Source organism: Impatiens glandulifera, chromosome 2, assembly GCF_907164915.1.
Source record: "Impatiens glandulifera chromosome 2, dImpGla2.1, whole genome shotgun sequence".
NCBI classification, from domain to species: domain Eukaryota; kingdom Viridiplantae; phylum Streptophyta; class Magnoliopsida; order Ericales; family Balsaminaceae; genus Impatiens; species Impatiens glandulifera.
Genome location: NC_061863.1, coordinates 67,150,842 through 67,171,785, shown reverse-complemented (window position 1 = coordinate 67,171,785; position 20,944 = coordinate 67,150,842). Strand labels below are relative to the sequence as shown.

The following is a 20,944-nucleotide window of genomic DNA, read 5'->3' as shown; positions in this document are numbered from 1 at the left end:
CATATCTAAAGTTTGAAATCGCATACTAATAACATTAAAATGAAAACAATATAGATACGATAAAGTAAATAAACACAAGATTTAACAAGATTCGGGGAAACAATGTTTATATTCCTCGGGGAACCCATCCTATAGATTTTTTCATGAAATAATGGTTCCAACTTCCAATAATCTTAAGTTATATAGTATATATTTATAAGAGTAATCACAATCACTAAACTACTCTTAAAGTTAAGCCCATCTTAGCATCTACAACACTTGATCATGAGTATAATTTGAGCTAGCTAGGACTTGAAAGGTCTGAACTTGGTGACAAATTATGGTGGTGGAAGGTCCCGTCAAGTGAAATCGATCTTTTGTGCCTTATTATTGCTAGACCAATTGATAAACGCTGGCTCTATTCTTCATGTAAGATCAAATGTGGGCTTGATGGTCTTAAAATATGATCATGATAAGATGATTTCATTGTCTTTTCTTGCATTAGTTGGATCTTTCACAATAATAGACTGTTATTTGAGGGATTAAATAATACATATTATTTAAACAATTGTAAATAAAACCACCAAAATGAAACTACATTGAAAGTGTCTCATGTTAATTTGGTATAATTTTTCCATAATATATATATTTCTCATTGAAAAAATAAAAGCTAGAAGTACTAATGAGCATCAACCAATTTAAGCCCCCACTTCAAATCCTCACAATGTTGCACATAAGGAGCCACTGATCCAGTGTCAGCTCTACCTCTAGCCTTACAATCATAATATGGAGGATTATGAAAACAAGGCTCCATCGAGGCTACTTGAAAACACGATGGTTCCGAATCCGACACAAATTCTCGGTGTGGCCCGTTTATCATCCACGCTCTTTTCCCTCCAAGTCCTTGAGCCACATACCCGAAAGACGAAACCGGGCTCGTTATCACCACATCCATCAAACTCAACAAATATATCTCCGCCCACGCCTTCGCGTTGTGACTCGTCATGTCGCTATGTTGGACCCCCTCGTGGCTCGGTTGGTACACTCCGATCCCTTCACCAGTCTCGGTCGCATGATCCCAATACATGTCGCTTATTTTGTCGTAGTATGATGATGTCAAAGAAGTTACCAACACCGCTTTCGATCTTGTCGAAAGGGTGTCATCGTAATTTCGATTATGTACTACTTTCGGCAAGAGTTTGTTTTCGAGAAAGCACGAGACGATACGATCCATCATGTGTAGGTCCAAGCTAGTTACGTTACAAAGATCCTTTATCTCACGGCTGCTCGATTCGTCGTGAGAAAAATGCGGGAGATAGTAGTTATATATGTGTTTCTTCATCCTCGTAAATCCCAATGGAGTGGTGCGGAAGTCTCTTATTTGAATCCCTATTCTCTCCTCCGCGTTGGCTAAATACGAGTCGTAGTACCTCTTTACAAGCCCCCACACGACGTTAGAAGGGTGTAATAAGTATCGTCCCAAGTGATGGAAAACGGTATCCTTCTCGGGAAATAGCTTTCCGAGTTCTTCCTCGAAGAAGGGCATTAAGAATAACGACGGTGCGAAATATTGGTCCGATCTCGTCACCAACCACGGAACATTGCGTAATGGAGTTTGATACTCGTCGCAAAAGAAGAGCATGTCGTGAGTGTCGTAATCGAAAGCCAAATGAAGATATACAAAAGGAGGACGTTGGTTGTTTGTGTTCGTCGTCTTTAGCATGTTTCCATAAGAAAAGGGAGAACCATGTCGCAAACTCCCGAATTCACTCCTCAAAGGTAAATCCTCGGGGAGTAGCCACGTTGTATTCTCAAACGGCTCGCACAAGAGATCTTTCATACTTATTTGTTGCTCGAGTAGCAAAACCCTATCGGTAAGGAGTGCGTATAGAAATGTAGAGACTAGACTCACTAACTTATTGCCCAACCCCTTTGGAGGAATCCAAATGAGGTATTTGCAATCCTCTTCATGTTCATTGCTTGAATAATTAGATATCAACAACTTGACGGCTTCTTGGTATTTTTTCGTGTTAGGGCCACACTTTCTATGCATTGCTTCGTATTTTCGTAATCTCGAAACAAGATAGGAAGATGGCTTGTATGGTGAAGGTTTACGATAAAGGGCTAATTCGCGTTTGCTTAAGCAAAACGACCCTTTAATGGAATCCTCTTCGAGGAGTCCCCCAAGCGACATCATGTCATTGGTTATTTCAACGTTAATACCTATATATAAAAAAACGAGGCAATTTTTAGCTAGATTAACAAAGAAATATAATCCGAAAGGACTCGAATCTCACCTTTCATGGACCTCATTTTGAGACTTAGCAACACCATGGTTGCTAATCCTCCGGAGTCCATGACTGTTCTTGAGAAAATGAGGGAGGCACAAACCAAAGTAAACAATGCAAACCCTAATGTCCATTTCCATCTCATTGTTAAGTTAGAAGAGATCTATTGAGAATTATAATAGAGAGATCACATTATAATTTAACTTTGTATTGACTTTGTAGAAGAGAAACCTAAGTTATACTTCATTGTTTTAAAATAATACTAAAATATAAAAAACCAAAAATATTATTGTAAAAGAGTAAACAAATCATTTTTAATTAATAAAATATGTAATTCATTTACTAGCTTTTTAGAAAGCTTAGAATCAATTGGGTGCGCCGCACACTTAGGGTTCGTGGCTTTTGCCTTTGAGTATTCCTAAAGCTAATTTCAAATAGTTGACCAATTTACTAAATTAAATCTATTATTATTTTTAATTATATACATTAATATATTATATTATAAGATATTATTATAATCTCATAATATAATTTAATATATTAAAACTTTAATTCTTAATAAATAATTTATTAATATAATAAGTAAATAAAAAAATATTATAAATCATTTAATTTACTATTTATTTATATTAATCAATTAAATTTATTATAAATATTTAATTAAAAATATATAACAAAAACCTCCTACTTTTAGTAAATATTTTATTAACATAAATGATAAATAAACTAAAAAAAGGTTTTCTCTCTAAAGTTGAAAATTATAATTATATTTTAAAAAAGGTATCTTTGTATACAAAATTTTGGCTTAGAAAAGTCTTCTTCTTCTTCCTCTTAGTTGAAGCCGCCTGCAGTCCAAAGCGTTCATCTTGCCGCCGATCCCAATCCGCCGGTTCTCTTCAGGTAGGTTTAGGGTTCTCTCGTTCGTACACTCTTTTCTCGATAAATCATATGTTCTTCAGATGTTGATTTGCTTTCTTATATTCTTTTTTGATTTTGTCCTGCGCTGTAGTAGTGGTATAACGACCTTTCGATAAGTAAAAATGATTTACTTCAGATGTAGAAATTGAAACTTATAATGCTCAAAGCTTGAGTTACTGTTCTTGATCTGCAAGAATAAGGTTATTGTGAATCAAAAAGCATCAGATACTTGGAAACCTCCCTAAAACCCTACCTTTTGTAAAACCCTAATCTCATTTGACTTAATTAGCTCTAAACTGCTCCATCTTATAAACAATATCATTTTGAAGGCAATGTCTTCGTCTCCTCAGCTTTCGGATGCCCCAGAAGTGAAATCGAGCCAACAAGATGGCAAGACCCCGGATTCGGAGGAACCCAAAATCGTTGAAGATAAAGGTGAGATCAATGCAGGTGATTCTGTAAACGAGAAGGAGGAGGCTGGGGAAGAAGAGGAGGAAGAGGAAGGAGAATGTGGGTTTTGCCTGTTTATGAAAGGAGGTGGTTGCAAGGAGAGCTTCATTGGGTGGGAGAATTGCATAGAAGAGGCTGAGAAGAAGAATGAAGATATAGTCGAGAAATGTTTTGAGGTCACAACAGCTCTAAAGAAATGTATGGAAGCTCATAGTGATTATTATGAGCCTATTCTCCATGCTGAGAAGAGGGCAGAAGAGGAAGCTGTCAATGAATTACAAAGAGAGAAACAAGCCAAGACTTCTTCTGAAGAAGATCAACAGGTTGATTCGAAAAACCCAGAATAACTATACAATCAAGATGTTAGTTTTGCCCATTTTTCCTGGTTCTGGAGAATACTGAGCAAGTTTTGTTACAGAGATTAATTATATACTTCCAAAGGTAATTGAAGTAATTGAGATGTTATGTCATTATTGACCAATAAGAATATTGGATTGATCACATTTTCACATTCAAAATTGTTATGGGAATGGAGTCCTATTTGGTTCATTGTTTTTTTGCCTCTTAATGCTTTAGGTTAAAGATCTGAATGATATCATTCTTATTCTTCTGCCACAAATGTCTCTGAAATTGTTGTTGCATGTCATCTTGTTACATCTTAATGCATCAACCAGTAGAGATATCAGAATATGGCTGGTTTACAAAGACCATTTTGATCAGATTTCTTATTCAAATCTGGTGTAAATGATCTTAGAATGGCCCAGATTCAAATATGCTTTAAAAAATGTTACAAATTGTCAATGAAAAATGACTAATCCAACCAATCTTGACACCTTTTATCCAAAGTATCTAAATTTGTACATATGCAGATATTCATTTATAGTTTCTTAGCTAGATTAGAGCAGTTTGATCAGACAAAACAACTCAAAAGATGCATATTTTTTTTGAAAAACGACAGTATCTGCGTAGAAATATCAAGATAAAAATATTATAGCAAAAAAATCAAGAGGCTAAAACTCAAAGCTCTAGATTTAATTTGAGCTATTTATCCCAAAGCTTCATGTCATCAGAATGGGCAATGAATCTTGAACAGTAAACATGAGTTCACAAATAGGATCTCTAGCATTCACAAATGTAGAGAAGAACTTTACAAAAGAAATGTATTTAATAAGACATAACAAAATTTGCAGAATGAAACATTTTCAACAGTGGGATAAATGAATGAATAAGCAAGCAAATTCTTAGGCCAGCAAAGAATTTCTGTTTTCATTCTGCTTTTCATTGTGAACCTCAGTCCAAAAACTAATGTACGATTTGCAGCAAACCTTGTTATCATATAGGGACGATAAATGCACCTTTCAAACATGGCACCGTCGTCATTTCTCTGTTAAGATCGTCAATGGCTCTCAAAATTTGTAGTCGTAATCCCTTATTCAATGATGGTTGAATTATTATCTGGAGGTAACAGGTGACTGCAATTTGTTCTGTCACAAAAACATTCTAACGGGTTTGCATAGAAATAATCTTCTTCTTTAGGCTTTTCTGGGATGATTATTCGACGATCAGCCTGCCCCATCCTTTTCTCGTGGGATGAACGCACGGCCATAGAGAACTCATCCCATAATATTGTTCCGTTTAGATGCTTATCAACCAACTCCACAAGCTTTTTCCTGTCTAGTTTGATGGTTTTCTTAAATCCTAGATACCTGCACAACAGCAAATGATGATGATTTATTTAATAACCAATATTTCAAAAAAAACATTTCCTTTAATTTAAGAATAAAGATACATATATATACACCTGCGGTGGCCTTCAACGACCCTTGCCATATTCCCATCGTAAGAGGGAATGAAGATATCACTAGCAACTGAAACCATGAAATCAAGAGCTGCCATTTGAGAAGAATGATTCTGAAAATTCCTCAACTCTTCTCGATCCAGCAATTTTTCCTTTTTCACCTGAGATTGATTGTTTTTTCATCACAAGGGAAAAAAATCTGTAAAGATTCTATAATATCTTCCTTAGAAAACTTCATTTTTCTGTCTGATTTCTCATACAGATGTGAATCATATTTGGAGACTAAATTAAGCCAAAAAATAGATTCCATCATTTGTTGATGATTTCCTATACTCAGGTAGGATCACATTTCGAAACTAAATTAAGTCAAACAAAAAGTTTCCCATGCAGATCTGGATACAGAAACAAAAGCATAGGCCTAATATATCAATCATCACAGCTCAAAATAAAACAATACTCACAATTAAGGGAAAGACGCTTCTCAATGCTGATAGTCTCCTTTCGCTCCCATAAATTTCACCAGACGCTATATATATTTGCGTGCTATTATCGAACCCCAACGCTTGAAGAGCTAATGCTGCCTCCTCCGGAGTTAGAGGACATAATCCCTGCGATCTTCTCTCTTCCGAAACTATTTCCTTCTCTCGCCACCAAGGAAAGGCGTACCTCAGACGTTTAAGCTCCTCAGTTTCCTCTATTGTACAACCGTGTGCACAACCAGAGAAAGCTAGCATATCCATCTCGTATCTAAGATGTAATGCCACAAAAGATCCTTTTGATTGAAGTATGTTAACCAACTTGGATCCTAGAGCCTCTATTTGAGGAGTGAACCGAAGTGCCTCAAAATTAACACGACACCTAAGTTTTTGAAGCCATGGTTGAATCCCGTTGTTGGCTAGACGTGTATCTGTTCTGTTGAAATGCACAACTTCGTGTTTACTGAAAAGTGGCAATATCTGCGTCCGTATTGAAATGGGATTAGTATATATAAGATCATGATTCACTGTTACGACCCCACTTCAGTCAAAATGTTCTTAGTGAGAATTGTACATGAGACAACAACCTCTTAGTTAAATCTTAGTTTAAAATGGAGTAATGCTAAATACCTGTTGCAGATAATAGTTTTCATTCGACCAGCTTATGGGGGCCATTTTCAGAGGCTGAAAGTCATTATTTCGATTAAACTTCTTTGGCAATCTTCTGACAACTCTAACCTCATCTCTCAATGAATTAATGAAGTATGTCACATCAAAAATGTCCTCGAAATTACTGCAATCGACCATAATTGTGTGGTTAATGTCAAGAACATGACAATGAGAGGACGATGCAGTTTGAAGTTACCTAGGATCAGCCCAAAAGGAGGTTTTATCAAGCTCGGGAACTACCAAAGTGAGATTCAAAAGTCGAGCAACTGCCACCATATCACATATCTGAAATAACAATACATCTTTAGCAGCAGCCTGAATTACAAGATCGACAAGGGAATTGATTGTAAGAGAATAATTACAAACCGCAGCACGCATCTGGTTCAATCCTCCATTGCAGGACACCTTTAGAAACCCATTACTTTTGTAGTTCCCTGCAAAACAAACAAAAAAACATAAAAAGGGCTGATATTTGATCCAATGCCAAAACAGTTAACTACATGAAGTTCATGATGGTTGATCAAACAATTGAAAGTGAAATGGCAGGTTCAAAACAAACACTTACTTTCTGGCCTGAGGGGAGGAGGAGGAGGAGGAGGTGATGGCGGAGGTGGAGGTGGTGGAGGAGGAGGAGAGGGTAAGTGTTTATCAAGAATGGATGAATCTCTACTAGTGACTCCGGTGAAAGTGTATGAGAATCCGGATAGAAACTTGGGATGCCAAAGCTCTCCGACAGCGACAAGCTGAACCAAACAAGTCCATATCAAAATGCTAGAACATACTCTGATGAACCAGACCTGCAAACGCGTCCTGGGTATAACCTGCGTCGGCGGTACCTTATCCAGTCTCACTTGAACACTCTCAGATCTAACCTCCATTTCTCTTCTGCACACTTCTTCATCATCATCGCGCCTTCTTCATTTCAACATTCTCGGATCAGAAGCGAAATGCTAATGAATTTTGCTAACAAATAATATCCTCAGTACCCAAAATCATGAATCGTTGGAATCAGGTCCTAAATTGAAACTCTATGTATGAGGTGGGATAAAACCCTAAAGAATAGGGAATGAAATTATTAAACAGTTGTTGAAGATGGAAGATGAAAGATGAGACGAGAGGTGAGGGATTCACGAGGGAAGGGAAGGGAAGGGAAGAGAAGATCAAATTAAATGATCAAGCGGTGGTGGGAATGACCTTGTGATTATAATTCTCTTGATTTCAGAGAAAAATGAAAATCCTCTCTTTCTTCTGCGATTCTTTCTGGGTTTTGCGCCTGCGCTGATGGGGAGATGGAAGAGAAGCTTAAGCCTGTAAATGGGTCGCCATAGAAAGAGAGATTACCGAGAAAAAGGGCCAAACTCCATAGATGATCACACTGCATTTCCTTTCATTATTATTCATACTTTCCTAATTCAGTCCTGTCAAAATAATATAATACAAATTTAGATTAATTCTTTCTAATTTCTATTGATTTGAGGGTTAGTTTATTACAAATAATATATAATAAAGAAAAACTAGGTTTTCTTACTGGATAATTTATTTAACAACTAATTAATATTATATGTATAAAAGAATTTTGTCAGAGTTATTATAAGCCTTTTATTATTCTTCTAGCCACCAATGATCTCATTGATGACGATGTCAAATGTAATTATTTTAAAAGTTCAAACTTATATAATTAAATGAGGTTATTTCTCACTTAAAAAAAGAAAAGTAAAAAATCTTATCTTTGTATGTAGTGTTAAACTTTGTTAGGCCCAAATGGTGGTGGGTGGGACCATAAGTTATATAAGGTATATCATTTGACATAATTATTTATTGGCATAAGTGATATGTTGGACTCAAAATTTAATTTTATATTTATGAGTAGAACATTGAAACAAGATATATGATTTTTGTTTATATGTTTAAAGGTGAAATGGAATTATTACACTCTTGTAATGGGAAATTTGAACAGATGACCCCACTAATAGGGTGAATTATCAATTATGCGGGTGGATAATTTAAATAGCTGGTGATCCTTTTTTTTATAATGATAATTGTACCTTTGCGTAACGCAACCGGAATTTTTTTTTTGTCTCGCGATTGCGTAACGCAACTGAGACATTTTCGTCCAAAAAAATTTCATAATTAAAATTTTTTGAAAAATAAAAAAATAAAATTTTGCGTCACGCAACTGTGGCATTTTCGTCCAAAAACAGTAAAAGGGGTCACCAACGTTTTTTTTATCTTCTACCGTATTTTACCAGGGTCATTTGCTCAAATTTCCCATTATAATACCTTATAGAGTTACAGCTTATATAAAGTTTCATTTCTTTTTAACATGATTTGGCACAAAAGTTTATGTTTGCAACTATTTTTTTATTAAATTTAAAATTTAAATATAAAATGATATTTTAATAATTTATATTATAAAATTTTCAAAAAAAAATCATTTTTAATCAATCAAAATTTAATAAAAATCATAAAAGAAAAATAATATCAAACCAACTCTTAGAGGTTCTAAAATTAATTTAAGAATTAATTTATTTTATATTTTAATCGGCCTATAAAATAAACCTATTTGACAAAATGAAAAAAAATGTCACATTCGAGTGTATTCAGAAAAAAAAAATCTCATTAGTTAAATGTTTATAAGTTCAAATTTTATATGATTTATTTCAAAATTCAAACATTAAATAATAAAATCGATTTAAATTTGAACCCTAAAATTATCACTTTAATTGCCCATTTAACATAAATGTCAATAAATCATGAGAAATTTGTCTACATAAATGGATTTCATTGAGCCAGAAAACAATGTTATAATAAATTTATAGATATTAAAAATCATCTGGAAATATATTTATATTTTTAATTGATTGTTGTTCTTAAAGTCAGAGTCTCAATTTGGTATTAAAATATCTCAGATTCATCAATTATATGATATAATTACCTTACCAAATAACATAATCAGTTGTTTCTAGAAATGCCCATTATTTCTTATATTTTAATTTTACTAATTGTCAAAGCTAGCAAAAGGCTTTGACAAAGTACAAATATCAACAAAAAGAGGACTTTAACTAAAAATTCCACAAAAGTCAAGATTCTTATTTATGCATTTGGATTCAGAAACCTATTTATATTTATGAATCTAGAATTCCAAATACAGTGACAAAAATAAAAATGTTTTTATTTGTATTTGGATAAAGATCGGGATAAGAAACTGCCGATAAAATCGTAAAAGGGGGTAAGACAAGTTCATTTTCCAAATAGGTCTCGTCCGTCTAGATCAACATCCGAACGAGAAACAAAACCCTTAAATGTATGTGTTTCCAAATATTATGTCTAGTTATCTTTTACATGCTGTTGACAGAACATTGAACATGAGCATTTCAGTGGAAACTAACTACAAAAGAGGGAAAAAAGAAAGGTCTATAAAAAACACTAAATGAGCTTCTTCTTTTCGAAAAAGCTCTTCAAGTGCCAGAACTGCAAACCAGCCACTGATAGGCAAACTAACAGGGAAAGAAAACTTAACCAACCCATTGTCGAGTTTGTGCTCTTTATAAGCTCCTGCATTTCTTCCTCCCTGCACACACAAAGTTGTAATTTTATATGTTTTGCTTGATCGCGAGATGTTATTTTGATGTTCCAGTCAAGAGAGTACTCACCTTTCACGCAGATAAAACATCTCTTCATGAATCGAAGTAATCACCTCATGTAACTTCTTCAGCTCAAATTCCATGGACTATATACAACAAACATAAATCAGACAAAAACCAGTTAAGAAGCCATGGGGATGATGATAAGCAACAATTCATACAAAAGATTACCCCATCAACCTATCAAATCATCATTTTCTCAACCAGATTATACTTAAAATACCAAAAACAGGCAACTAAATGACAAGGTAAGATTCCCATAGCTGACCATAATAGCACTTCATTAGATAGATTCAATCTCAATGAGACACCTATGTACAGAAGACAGCTTCCAACAAAAATATGTAAAATGTTAACATAGATAAATGCTTATAACAATGGCTTGAAAACCCTAACAATTGAGTTCCAGCAAGTAAACTTCCGATCTCAAAATTATTTTGCATCCAAGGTCATGTTCTAATCAGTTTCTTACTTGGTGTCTTTGTTACGCAAATAAACCAAGAGACTGCTTGCAGCAAAATTGAATGTTACCAATTAGTTGATCATCTTGAGCTCCTTTATACTACTATTATGTCACAAAGTAAGGATTGAACAAAGATGAGATCAGGGCTGTGAAAAACGCAAGAAAAGACTATAAAAGGAGAAGATCAATCTCGGGCTAATGATAATTAGAAGTATAATCTGTCTATACCATTTATTTGTGTAAGAAATGAAGCACGTTGACAGCATGCATCTATCTATATCCAGATCTTCACTTTCGTTCCAAAATTACACATAGAAATTTGGCTAAACATTGAAGAAAGATGTTCTCACATATTCAAATGATAAAAGATAAAACTGAATTGATATGAACAAAGAAGACTCACATCAACTGAGCCTTTCTTAGCAACATTAGACCAGTCCTTGGCAGAAATACCGGTCCTCCAATCAAAATCAACAGTTATAGTAACTTGAGGCTTGTGATCAACAGCCCAAAAGCAAGTAACGTAGTCCCCAGCTTCCGTTGCTTGAAAAGCAAACTGCCCAAAAGTGACATGATCCGCGAAGTGATAGCTGTTCCCAGACGCCGAAGTAACCTAAACAAGAGTGTTCCTTTTCCTTCATTAATTAAATAGCATTTTGGAGAAAGTAAGATCCAGATTGTGAATAGTTAGTTTACCCTGATAGTGAGATTGTGAGACTCCGGTAGGGGCTGGTCTTCGTTAGGGTTGACTACGTGGTACTTCCCGACGGTCATTGAATTGGACTTGATGTCTTCGGATATGCATTTTGTATGGCTCGATTGAAGATCAAATCGAAGAGATTCAGCTACGTTAGAAAGAAACCCTAGAACTAACAGAATTGAAACGACTCTAGACCTATCAATCATCATCATCATCGTCAACTTAGCTAGATTTCAGCTTCCCCTTCGTTCGCAAGAAATTAGAGATCTAACAGTAACAACAAATGGTTGTCAAAAAGAAAGAAAGAAAGAAAGACCAGAGGATTTTTTTATATTTTGCCCCTCAAACTTTAAAATCTATTTAATTATGCCCCTCACAACAGTAACCTGCTTTATTTATTATGAGTATTAATACATCTAAAGACCTCATATCTAAATCCGGGTGTTCAAGATTCTGAAATTAATAATATATGTATTGTTATTTGTTTATGACTATTATTTAATTTTCACTAATTTGGTAATACACAATTCATATTCATAAATCAAATTTATAACTAAATACTTCTATTAATCGATTATGATTATTAGATAATTGGTTATACTTTTTTATTTGTAAAATTTATTAAATTAACTAAAATTCATAAAAGTTAGTATAAATTAATAGACTATTTAGTAAGTCTAAATTTAACATTAGACCGATTTGAGTCTATTTGATAACAATACTGAACTTTGTTGAGTTGACTGAACTTTGAATAATTTATTTTTCAATTTTTTTTTAACTATTATTACAATCTAATTATAGAATTAATTAATTTATTAACTAAAATATCAAAATGTAAATACTTTATTTTTATTAAATTTACATTTTAAATATAAAATAACATTTTAATAATTTATCCTTAAAAATCTCAAATAACCATACTTTTATTAAACAATATTTTATTTTATAAAATCTTAAAAACCAAAGATCAAAAAGACCTCTGAAAAAAAGTTGAATAAAAATGAGTAATAAAGTTGTCTTCTCCTTTTGAAACTTGAAAACATGAAATAAACTATTTACAAACTAAAAGTAATTACTACTTAGTAAAGACAAAATGCAATTGACACAATCCATATCAATGCAAGTTTATGCAATAAGTTGAAAAGACAGAGTAGTCCCAATTGTCAAAAAAATAGGGTAAAGCAATTAACAGCAGTAATAACTAATAAGTTGTATCATAAAACATATAAACATTTTACATTGATCAAGGGAGGATGCTTATCTTAAGCAAGGAAACAAAACATGCAATTTGAATTTACTGGTCCATTTAGCACTCACTCATCAGCTGCTGGAATCATGAGGAAGAGGAGATAAATCAGGATGAAGATATATATAACTAGATTAGGAAATGTTTAAATATTTGTCACATCTTAGGTTTCAATGAACCAAACCAATCAAGAAAATATGTTCCAGTGATGATCTGATGGTAAGCTTTCCTTAATCTTTTCGAGTCGCTTAAGAATCTCTAAGAAAGATGGTCTCTGACTCATATCTGCAGCCCAACACTGTTCTGTTAACCTGAAAAAACCAAAACATGGTTGTAAAAATGATATGAAACAAATTTAAAACTTTTAAGCAATGTTTATCCTTACTCTTTCAACTCAGAAGTATATCCTTTTGCCCTGAAGCTGGGCCTTTGTCCTTCAGATACACATTTTGCTGCTTCATAAGGTTCCATGTTTGACAATGGTGGGTCGCCTTCAAGCATCTGAACCAATCAATCAGAAGCAACATTGCTGTTTCAATAACTTTTTTTATTAGTAGTGGTATAACTCATACTGAAACATTAATCATACTTACCTCATATAGAATCATTGCGAAGGAGAAAACATCAACCTTCTTGTCGTACTTTCTGTGCTTAAATACTTCAGGAGCCATATAACGATCTTTTTATTTTGGTTATGTTCAACAAAGATGAAGATATATTATTAGTCTCTGAAGTAATTCCCACAGAACAGAAAGGCAGTTTAAGTTGTAAAAATAAAGGAGCTCACAGCTTCCAGTTTCTCCAGTCAGTTTATAGACATCATGAGCTTTTTCTGCCCTAATGAGTTTGCTTAATCCAAAGTCCCCAACTTTCAAGTGTTCTGCACTAGTGTTGACTAGAAGAACGTTCCTGATCGATCAGTCCACAAATTTTCATTTTTTCAGATAATTTCTCCATGTTAAATGATTTAACAGAAGAATGAAAAAATTTGGAAGGAAACAGACCTTGGCTTCAGGTCTCTGTGAATTATGACATTTGGTTCGTTATGAAGATAAGCCATGCCTCTGGGTACAACATAACAAAGTTTCATCAGCATGCATGCAAGCTGAACTGGCAGAATTCAGTAGGTTGAATCAAATAATCATTTTTATTTTCCCTAATGCAGCAAGATCATCATCATATTAGTATGTATAAGAGCAAGGTTTTCCATTTGAAAACATTTTGGATTTGGATCTGGAACCAAGAAACCGTCAATAAATTTATTTGGAAACACTTTTTTTGGATGTGGATCCATATGAGATCACGTTTGGAAATACAACTTTATTTAGACACAAATTCAGAAATTTATTGACGGGCTTTCATCTAGATCTGGATTCTCATCCAGATTCAAAAGTGTTTCCAATTGTGCCCATTATATTGTATGAAAAACAAACTGGAAGTGTGAGGTGAGATTTCTTAGATCTTTCCTTTTAGAAGTTTTGGAAGCTTGTAGCCTTATATAACTACCTAGCAATATCTTGTGCAAAATTAATGGCAACTGATGGACTAAGTGGGCCTTTCTCCTTCAAGTACTGATGAAGATCACCCTGTACCAACATTATAAGTACTGTTATGTATATTTCTTTGAGGATTTTTTTTATGTATGCTAAACATATACATGCACATCCAACACAAGTGTCTGCTTACCCCACGTAGATACTCAGTTATTAACATTAGAGGCTTTTTGTCAGTCACGGCTCCTAAGAATTGAACAATATTAGGATGACGAAGCTTTACCAGTAAATTCACCTCATGCCTGAAGTCCTGACTGAATCCAAACATAAAGAAGCTAAGGTTAAGAAAAGAAACATCTTATTGGGAGACAAAATATGATTATACTGTGAAGTGAAAGATGTATTAAAGCTTTAGAAATGATCCGCATTGAAGATAAATGTTGTTATATATTGACTATTCAGTTTTATCTGCTATAATATATCCAGTTCATTAATGCAACCAAGTAGAATTAATTTGTTTATAGGATATACAATAATTTACAGATATGTATGCTCGGAGAGTATAGGAATTTACATCACCAATTTATCATCGGATAGATTTGGAAGAATACGTTTGATAGCTACTGGTGTTCCACGCCAGCTTGCCTTTACTATCTCACCAAAAGACCCCTGCCGATATTGTAAATAGTAGTGAGTAATCTAGCACAGACTTAAGTTTACATGTATATGCAGCATTCGAGGGACTTCAACTTATGATATAAGAAAAAGAAAGATTAGAAAGAAGAGAAAGACCACAATTGCAAAAAAGGAAAACAGATAAACAAACTTTATGTCAAGCTAACTGTAACCACCACTCCTATCATCTATCATTACTATCATATCTGGATTCATCGGTTATGGGAAATGTTTTGAGATTTTCTCAGAACAACAGAAGTGGAACGCGAGTGAGCATAGGTAACAACATGATCAAATGTAAAATATCGTTGTGCAAAAAAAACACAAGCTGGTCAGGGAGTGATGAAGATGTTACTCTCCTGGAGAACATAACCCACATTTGTTTTCATGCATATGTACTGCTAAAGTGACTCAATAACTAAACTGGTTCAATCAATGAGATATTCTAAATTATAAATCATAGATCATGTAAGAGACGTAAACCTTTCCAATGACATGGGCTAGTGAGAAGTCCAATTCAGAAGGATCAATTTCCCAATCACACTTGTTGGGTAGAGGTGGAGCGACAGGCTTTGCTTCAAAATGACTTCCATTTTGTCCCTGCAAGTTACTAACAGTAATATTTTAGAGTCAAATATGGTAATCACCAGTGCACAGTGGAAAGTTCTGGGGCACACAACACGTTCAATAAATATCAAAATTTAGATGAGCAACAAGCAGAATTCTTCTTTTTCTTTATTCAACAAACAATGGTTACAAGAAACCAGACTTTTCATTGAATCTGGATATGGATAATGAAATGTGTGATTGTTACAGAGATTCTCCTATTAATTCTAGACATTGACCTTCTTATGATCATCTAAGTGATTGTGTCCAATTAATTCGCTTAAGACCAATTATTGGTCATATTAGTTGCTCTCTGACCCTTGAATATTTAGAACACATAAGTAGCTGGACAATCTTACTGACTTTCAAAAACATTTAAAATAGTAGTCAGCCCACTCACTCAACATAGACAACTTACTAGTAATTTTGGCTCCATCATTGATATATTTTGAGTTTGTATGTTTCATCATGATAGACTTAGTAACAATGGAAAAACGGAAGAGGATAAATTACAACTTACATAGGAATTTCCACCGTAGGACTTTAACAACTCAACCATGCTGTGCTTCTTGGCTCCTTCAGCATCTGCTAAAGGCTGCATGATCATACAAGTTAGAAAAGCCTGATCACCATGATTTTGCAGGAATGATAAAGATGATAATAGAAATAGGTAGTTGTTGTATAAATTATTATTTATATTTCAATATCAAATGTTTTATTTAATAATTGACTTTGTCAATTGGTTAAACCTCTTCTTCTTCTCTTAGTTTGGTTAGAAAATATAAAGAATTAGGCAAATTAATTATGTCAAATTTGCAAGGGACAGCTGAAGTGCACATAAATATCCTCTAATCTCCCTAACCTTTCTCAAAACAATAACTATTTTCCTGCATCTAGGATACAAATGATGTGGAAGGGAACTGGAGGTTGCTTTGAAATGCTAATGGCTGCTGATTCACATCATTAGGCAGCATTTACCATGTTCCTCCAACGATGATCTAAGGTATGTCGTGGATTTGCGAATTTATTGAACAGATAGAGAGAGAGAGAGGATGATTGAGAAATGAGTTTACCGTGTTCCTCCAACGATCCTGAGAATTAACATCGGCTCTGAACTCAAGCAAGCATTTGGCAACGTCGATCCAGCCATGGAGGGAGGCGACGTGGAGAGGTGTTCGTTTATCGTAATCCCTAGCGGTTACGAGCGTTGGATCTTCTTCCAAGAGCTTCCTGACAGCTGAGGGATCGTTTTGATGCGCGTGCCATAATATCTGCGATGTCCTGCTCACCCTAGCCTTATCCTTCTTCTTCTTTTCCACGGAAGCGGAAGAAGAATGGCCGGCGCCGTCGACAGTCGGACTTCCTTCACTACCACTCATATTTCTCTTCTTTCTTTCTTACAGATCAAATTCAGATTCAGATAGATAGCTACAAAAAGGTTGATTAACGGTTCGACAAGTGTGAAACCGATTCACAGAGATTTAATTAATCTGTTGTACCAACCTGTAACTTGTAACTGTAACGGGAGGAGGGAGGGAGGGAGGGAGGGAAGTGGGGGAAAGGAAACAAACAGGTAGTTACTTTCTTGCCATTTAAAAATAAATAAAAAAATTAATAATAATAAAATAATAATAAATACTTTCTCTCACCTCTCCTCCCCTCTTCCTCCTCCTTTTCTCCCGGCGCTTGTCCGGTAGCTTGTCTTGTTTTGTTCAGATTCATTGCTAATTATAGTTTCTATTAGATTTCATTTTATATATATATATATATATAACTTCTTTCAAATATTATTATTTGTCTTTTCTCTATTATAAGTTATAACTATGATAGTCATTTGGAGTTGTCTTAAATTTAATTTTATAATTTCAATCACATTTGAGTGTAAAAATTTTTGTGTTTTACTTGATACGTCTTCTTATTTTGACTAATTAAATTTCAAATAATATTTTCTAACATTAGTAGTTTACTTGTAAATTTCATTTTCAACCGTAAAAGATTAATTTATCTAATATGAAATTATAGAATCTTCTTATAAATATTCTTTATATGAGTTTTTATTATTTTGATAATATATATAAATTTCAAACATTCTTACTTTTTTTATTATTATTTTGTTTAGATGGTATATGTATATTAAAAATTATAAGTATTGTTTAACAAAAAAAAAATGACATTAGAAGAAAAAATAAATTCTCACTTGTTGCTGTTTATAAAATTTGATAGAGATTATTTTAATTCCTCTCTTTTCGGTTATTTAATTTAACATATAAATTAATTTAATTATTTTAATTTTATTGAAAGAAAAAAAAAAAGAAATATTGTATGCTTTTTTCTCTAGTGATGATGCTTTGGTTGGACTTTGTAGCAGTTGACACTGTTATTATTGCCTGTCTTATCCAATAATTGAATTTTGGTTTGAATTCTCCTCACCGACAGTAGAAAGCCATTCTAAAATGCCAATCAAAAGGCATTCATATACTAGTACAAAAGAAAATTAAACATATTCTAACAGCAAATCCATCCATCTCCAAAACCCAATAAAGGACATACAATGTAAGATTCTCGAAAAACCCTAGAATCCAGGAAATATAAAGTTCAACATCAGACTCTAAATCAGTATCAATGCCTCAAGTCTAACAAAACCGGAAACATGTAGAGAGAATTGAAAGAAAAAAAAGAAAGAAACAAAGAAACGCATCATGCCATTATTTTTGCAGATCTGACATACAAACTGTCGACAACCTTACCGATGTTACCAATTGTGTCTAACGAAGCTGGATAGATTGCGTCCGTCTTAGGATCCTCAAAGATAACAAGGCACCCAGCACCTTGATCCAAAGTCCCGGCAAACTTCTTATCAAGGATCATCTGTGACATTTTCTTCTCCACATGATCCTTAGGTAGTTCAATCAAATCAGCAATGTGATCAATTTCAACTCTCGAGAATGGTTCAATCAGCCTACACAGATTCTGCTCCAGAAGAGTATCATACAGAGAAGACAGATGCCTGTGAACAATAGGATCTTCCTCAAGCTGTGCCTTAAAATCTCTTAGCGCAGTCTCGAAAAGCTTCAAAGAGCGTTGCGAATAGGCATTAGCAACAGCCTTCATCGCATCAACTTCAGGCCCTTGATATTGCAAGCCCACTTTAGCTGACGATAATATTCCAGCCACGTCATCAGCCTGATTCACCATGATTTTGCACAGCAGCATATACTTGAGACTGTAAATTGCTCGTGGGTCTTCGAGGGCGTTGAAAGCCTCGAATGCTTCGAAGAAATAACTGTAGGCAGTCTTATAGTCCTTCTCTTCAGCATGAAGAATGCCACTTTGAAGATCGATTGTACCTTGCTGATCTGGAGGGACGTAAATAGCATTGGCGGCAGTTCTCGCAGCAGTAAGTGCTGCTTTGGCTTTGGGAAGGTTCCTCAGCGAGAAATGGAGTTTGCTTTCCAGCAATTCTATGTCCACTAGTAGAAGCTTATCGTCTAATCTTCTCACTTCCTTGATTAGTCCAGAAAGTAAAGACAATGCTTCTGAGAACTCTTTGCTTTCCATCAAAAGAGCGGCAAGTCTAGCCTCGACACGCTGTCGAAGGAATGTCCGTTTCTCCGATCGAGTCCATTGCACCATTTCCTTGCAGAGGGAAATTTGTAGGTCAGAGGTACCGGGTATTTTAGCTACTGCATCAATTATACCGCGTACTATTTTAGCAGTTTTTGCCTTTGGAATAACAGAAAAGAACGGCCTCAGTTGGGTCAAGAGGCTCCTGAGTTCTTCTGCTCTGTTATCTTCTCTAAGCGTATCTGTGAGATTAGAGATGGCCTTTTCTTTAATACGCAAAGCTTCGGAAGAAGATGAGGGGTTCTCTAGTATGCGATAAAGGATAGCAATTGTCTCAGATGGTGTTTTGGCTTCCAGAGCCTGATCGAGTGATTCAGTTGTTGCAGGGAGATAAGATGAAGACATGTTTAAAATCCCTGCAAGATTAAGATGATATCAATTTTGCAAGAAAGCTTTGTACATTGCAGATTTTTTGTAAGCAATATCGAGAGAGACAAAACCAGAAGTCCCCAACCAGGACTGCTATCAGAAGAAATGATATTCAACATAGAACACTCACAAACAAGCAAAAAGTGTCGAAACAACCAACCAGTTCTCTCAATTATCAAAGATTCGGGATGAAAAATCTGAAGAACTAACAAAAGTTTCTAAACATAAAACACTCCCATCATACACAAACAAAGCTATATAATGTAAGGAAAGGAAAGTTTTCATTTTTACCTTGTTCTTTGCAGATCAAGAACAATACCTCAAGCTTTACACATTATATATTAAAACTTCTAAGTAGGTAGGTACCTAGGCTCAATCATTTTACTTCTCCAAAGCTCAAAAGAAAACAAAAATGAAGATAGTTTAGCGGCTGTAAGTGAAACAAAGAATCATATGATGTTGATAAAATGAGGGTTTAGCAGTAATTCAGTCAAGTTTATCTTCTGAGAATACGGAGATTAGGGTTTGACATCAATACACTCACTACAAACATGAAAAATGGAGAAAGAGAAACCTAATTGAAGAGTAAGTACCAGATGGATTGGGATTGGGATCGGCGGCAAGATGTACGCCTTGGATTGCAGCAGGCGGCTTCGATTTGGGAAAAGAGAGTCAAATTCCTCTATTACACCATTATTCCCATTATATTCCAATCATTTTATTCCCAAAATACCCATATTTCCATCTTTATTTTTAAATTATTTAATTTTATAAATATAATATATATAATTATAATTAAACTTAAAATTTACTAATTAAATAATTAAATAAAATTTTATTTTATTATAATTTAAATATTTTTTTATTAAATTAAAATACAAATAACAATTTGTATCATCTTAATATATACTTTTATGTTAAAAATAATTATTTAAAACTTAATAATTTAATCAAATAAAATATAAAACAAACATAATTTCTACATATCTTAAATATATATATATATATAAAAGGGATATACGCCCTCTTCACTTCACAATGTATTGATTTTATCTGTTCTACAATTCTTAACTAATTAATTTTTTTTTTATTACTCAATATATATATATATATATATATATATATATATATATTATAATTAATTTGTTTTTTTATCATATTAATTTTTATTCACTAATAATAATAATTAATTTTTTTTCTCATATATATATATATATATATATATTATATTATCTTTTATTAAAATTAATTCTATTTCTCTTTCTTATTATAATAAAAAAAAATCATTGATAATATTAATATAAAAGTGAATATTTTGAGTAAGAAAGTGGGAAATAAAGTGAGAAAGGTGTGTAGAAATTATAAATATATTATTATATTATTCAAATTAAAATTAAAATTATTATCGTATATAGGGGTGTAAACGAGTCGAGTCGAGCTCGAACTAGCCTTGGTTCGAGTTCGGCTCGACTCATTTTTTATTGGCTCGACTCGAGCTCGAGCTCGATCGAGCTTTTAATATTAAGCTCGAACTCGGCTCGATCAT

The 20,944-nt window shown here is 33.8% G+C and overlaps 6 protein-coding genes across 7 annotated transcripts; 1 reads left to right on the top strand and 5 right to left on the bottom strand.

Annotated features, from left to right (window-relative positions):
- Nucleotides 1-658: 658 nt before the first annotated feature.
- LOC124925283 (galactoside 2-alpha-L-fucosyltransferase-like) lies at nucleotides 659-2,337 on the bottom strand. Its single transcript, XM_047465253.1, has 2 exons — nucleotides 2,277-2,337; nucleotides 659-2,202 (listed from the first exon to the last, which is right to left on the bottom strand). Exons 1-2 carry the CDS (start codon nucleotides 2,335-2,337, stop codon nucleotides 659-661), a joined length of 1,605 nt encoding a protein of 534 aa, XP_047321209.1.
- A 718-nt stretch (nucleotides 2,338-3,055) lies between these two features.
- LOC124923787 lies at nucleotides 3,056-4,184 on the top strand. Its single transcript, XM_047463758.1, has 2 exons — nucleotides 3,056-3,167; nucleotides 3,515-4,184. Exon 2 carries the CDS (start codon nucleotides 3,518-3,520, stop codon nucleotides 3,980-3,982), a length of 465 nt encoding a protein of 154 aa, XP_047319714.1. The 5' UTR covers nucleotides 3,056-3,167; nucleotides 3,515-3,517; the 3' UTR covers nucleotides 3,983-4,184.
- Nucleotides 4,185-4,646: 462 nt separating this feature from the next.
- On the bottom strand, nucleotides 4,647-7,974 carry LOC124923785 (rhamnogalacturonan I rhamnosyltransferase 1). The gene is made up of 7 exons (XM_047463756.1): nucleotides 7,144-7,974; nucleotides 6,945-7,012; nucleotides 6,775-6,863; nucleotides 6,540-6,702; nucleotides 5,895-6,389; nucleotides 5,437-5,594; nucleotides 4,647-5,341 (listed from the first exon to the last, which is right to left on the bottom strand). Exons 1-7 carry the CDS (start codon nucleotides 7,454-7,456, stop codon nucleotides 5,065-5,067), a joined length of 1,563 nt encoding a protein of 520 aa, XP_047319712.1. The 5' UTR covers nucleotides 7,457-7,974; the 3' UTR covers nucleotides 4,647-5,064.
- Nucleotides 7,975-9,797: 1,823 nt separating this feature from the next.
- Nucleotides 9,798-11,656, bottom strand: LOC124923786 (transmembrane emp24 domain-containing protein p24delta9-like). The gene is made up of 4 exons (XM_047463757.1): nucleotides 11,382-11,656; nucleotides 11,089-11,298; nucleotides 10,232-10,308; nucleotides 9,798-10,149 (listed from the first exon to the last, which is right to left on the bottom strand). The coding sequence occupies exons 1-4, from the start codon at nucleotides 11,598-11,600 to the stop codon at nucleotides 10,005-10,007; spliced, it is 651 nt and encodes a 216-aa protein (XP_047319713.1). The 5' UTR covers nucleotides 11,601-11,656; the 3' UTR covers nucleotides 9,798-10,004.
- A 918-nt stretch (nucleotides 11,657-12,574) lies between these two features.
- On the bottom strand, nucleotides 12,575-16,841 carry LOC124925646 (integrin-linked protein kinase 1-like). Its single transcript, XM_047465708.1, has 11 exons — nucleotides 16,479-16,841; nucleotides 15,926-16,000; nucleotides 15,283-15,399; nucleotides 14,699-14,793; nucleotides 14,318-14,438; nucleotides 14,138-14,217; nucleotides 13,636-13,695; nucleotides 13,419-13,540; nucleotides 13,225-13,310; nucleotides 13,017-13,132; nucleotides 12,575-12,942 (listed from the first exon to the last, which is right to left on the bottom strand). The coding sequence occupies exons 1-11, from the start codon at nucleotides 16,782-16,784 to the stop codon at nucleotides 12,819-12,821; spliced, it is 1,302 nt and encodes a 433-aa protein (XP_047321664.1). The 5' UTR covers nucleotides 16,785-16,841; the 3' UTR covers nucleotides 12,575-12,818.
- A 1,043-nt stretch (nucleotides 16,842-17,884) lies between these two features.
- LOC124928096 (26S proteasome non-ATPase regulatory subunit 11 homolog) lies at nucleotides 17,885-20,105 on the bottom strand. Of its 2 annotated transcripts, none has more exons than XM_047468627.1 (2): nucleotides 19,992-20,105; nucleotides 17,885-19,385 (listed from the first exon to the last, which is right to left on the bottom strand). In XM_047468627.1, the coding sequence occupies exon 2, from the start codon at nucleotides 19,372-19,374 to the stop codon at nucleotides 18,103-18,105; it is 1,272 nt and encodes a 423-aa protein (XP_047324583.1). In that variant the 5' UTR covers nucleotides 19,375-19,385; nucleotides 19,992-20,105; the 3' UTR covers nucleotides 17,885-18,102. The 2 variants fall into 2 exon arrangements, with proteins under 2 accessions (XP_047324583.1, XP_047324584.1); XM_047468628.1 differs by lacking the exon at nucleotides 19,992-20,105 and adding an exon at nucleotides 19,690-19,779.
- Nucleotides 20,106-20,944: the final 839 nt, after the last annotated feature.

Coding starts and splice junctions, on each gene's coding strand:
- LOC124928096 (XM_047468627.1), bottom strand. CDS start 19,374: ATGTCTTCATCTTATCTCCCTGCAACAACTGAATCACTCGATCAGGCT.
- LOC124925283 (XM_047465253.1), bottom strand. CDS start 2,337: ATGGACTCCGGAGGATTAGCAACCATGGTGTTGCTAAGTCTCAAAATG. Junction 2,203..2,276: donor CAAAATGAGGTCCATGAAAG/GTGAGATTCGAG, acceptor TTTTATATATAG/GTATTAACGTTGAAATAACC.
- LOC124923787 (XM_047463758.1), top strand. CDS start 3,518: ATGTCTTCGTCTCCTCAGCTTTCGGATGCCCCAGAAGTGAAATCGAGC.
- LOC124925646 (XM_047465708.1), bottom strand. CDS start 16,784: ATGAGTGGTAGTGAAGGAAGTCCGACTGTCGACGGCGCCGGCCATTCT. Junction 13,133..13,224: donor TCGCAATGATTCTATATGAG/GTAAGTATGATT, acceptor TGATTGGTTCAG/ATGCTTGAAGGCGACCCACC. Junction 12,943..13,016: donor TATACTTCTGAGTTGAAAGA/GTAAGGATAAAC, acceptor TGGTTTTTTCAG/GTTAACAGAACAGTGTTGGG.
- LOC124923785 (XM_047463756.1), bottom strand. CDS start 7,456: ATGGAGGTTAGATCTGAGAGTGTTCAAGTGAGACTGGATAAGGTACCG. Junction 7,013..7,143: donor TCCTCCCCTCAGGCCAGAAA/GTAAGTGTTTGT, acceptor TTTGTTTTGCAG/GGAACTACAAAAGTAATGGG. Junction 5,595..5,894: donor GAAGCGTCTTTCCCTTAATT/GTGAGTATTGTT, acceptor AATCAATCTCAG/GTGAAAAAGGAAAAATTGCT.
- LOC124923786 (XM_047463757.1), bottom strand. CDS start 11,600: ATGATGATGATGATTGATAGGTCTAGAGTCGTTTCAATTCTGTTAGTT. Junction 10,309..11,088: donor CTAAGAAAGGCTCAGTTGAT/GTGAGTCTTCTT, acceptor TGTTGTATATAG/TCCATGGAATTTGAGCTGAA. Junction 10,150..10,231: donor ATGTTTTATCTGCGTGAAAG/GTGAGTACTCTC, acceptor TTGTGTGTGCAG/GGAGGAAGAAATGCAGGAGC.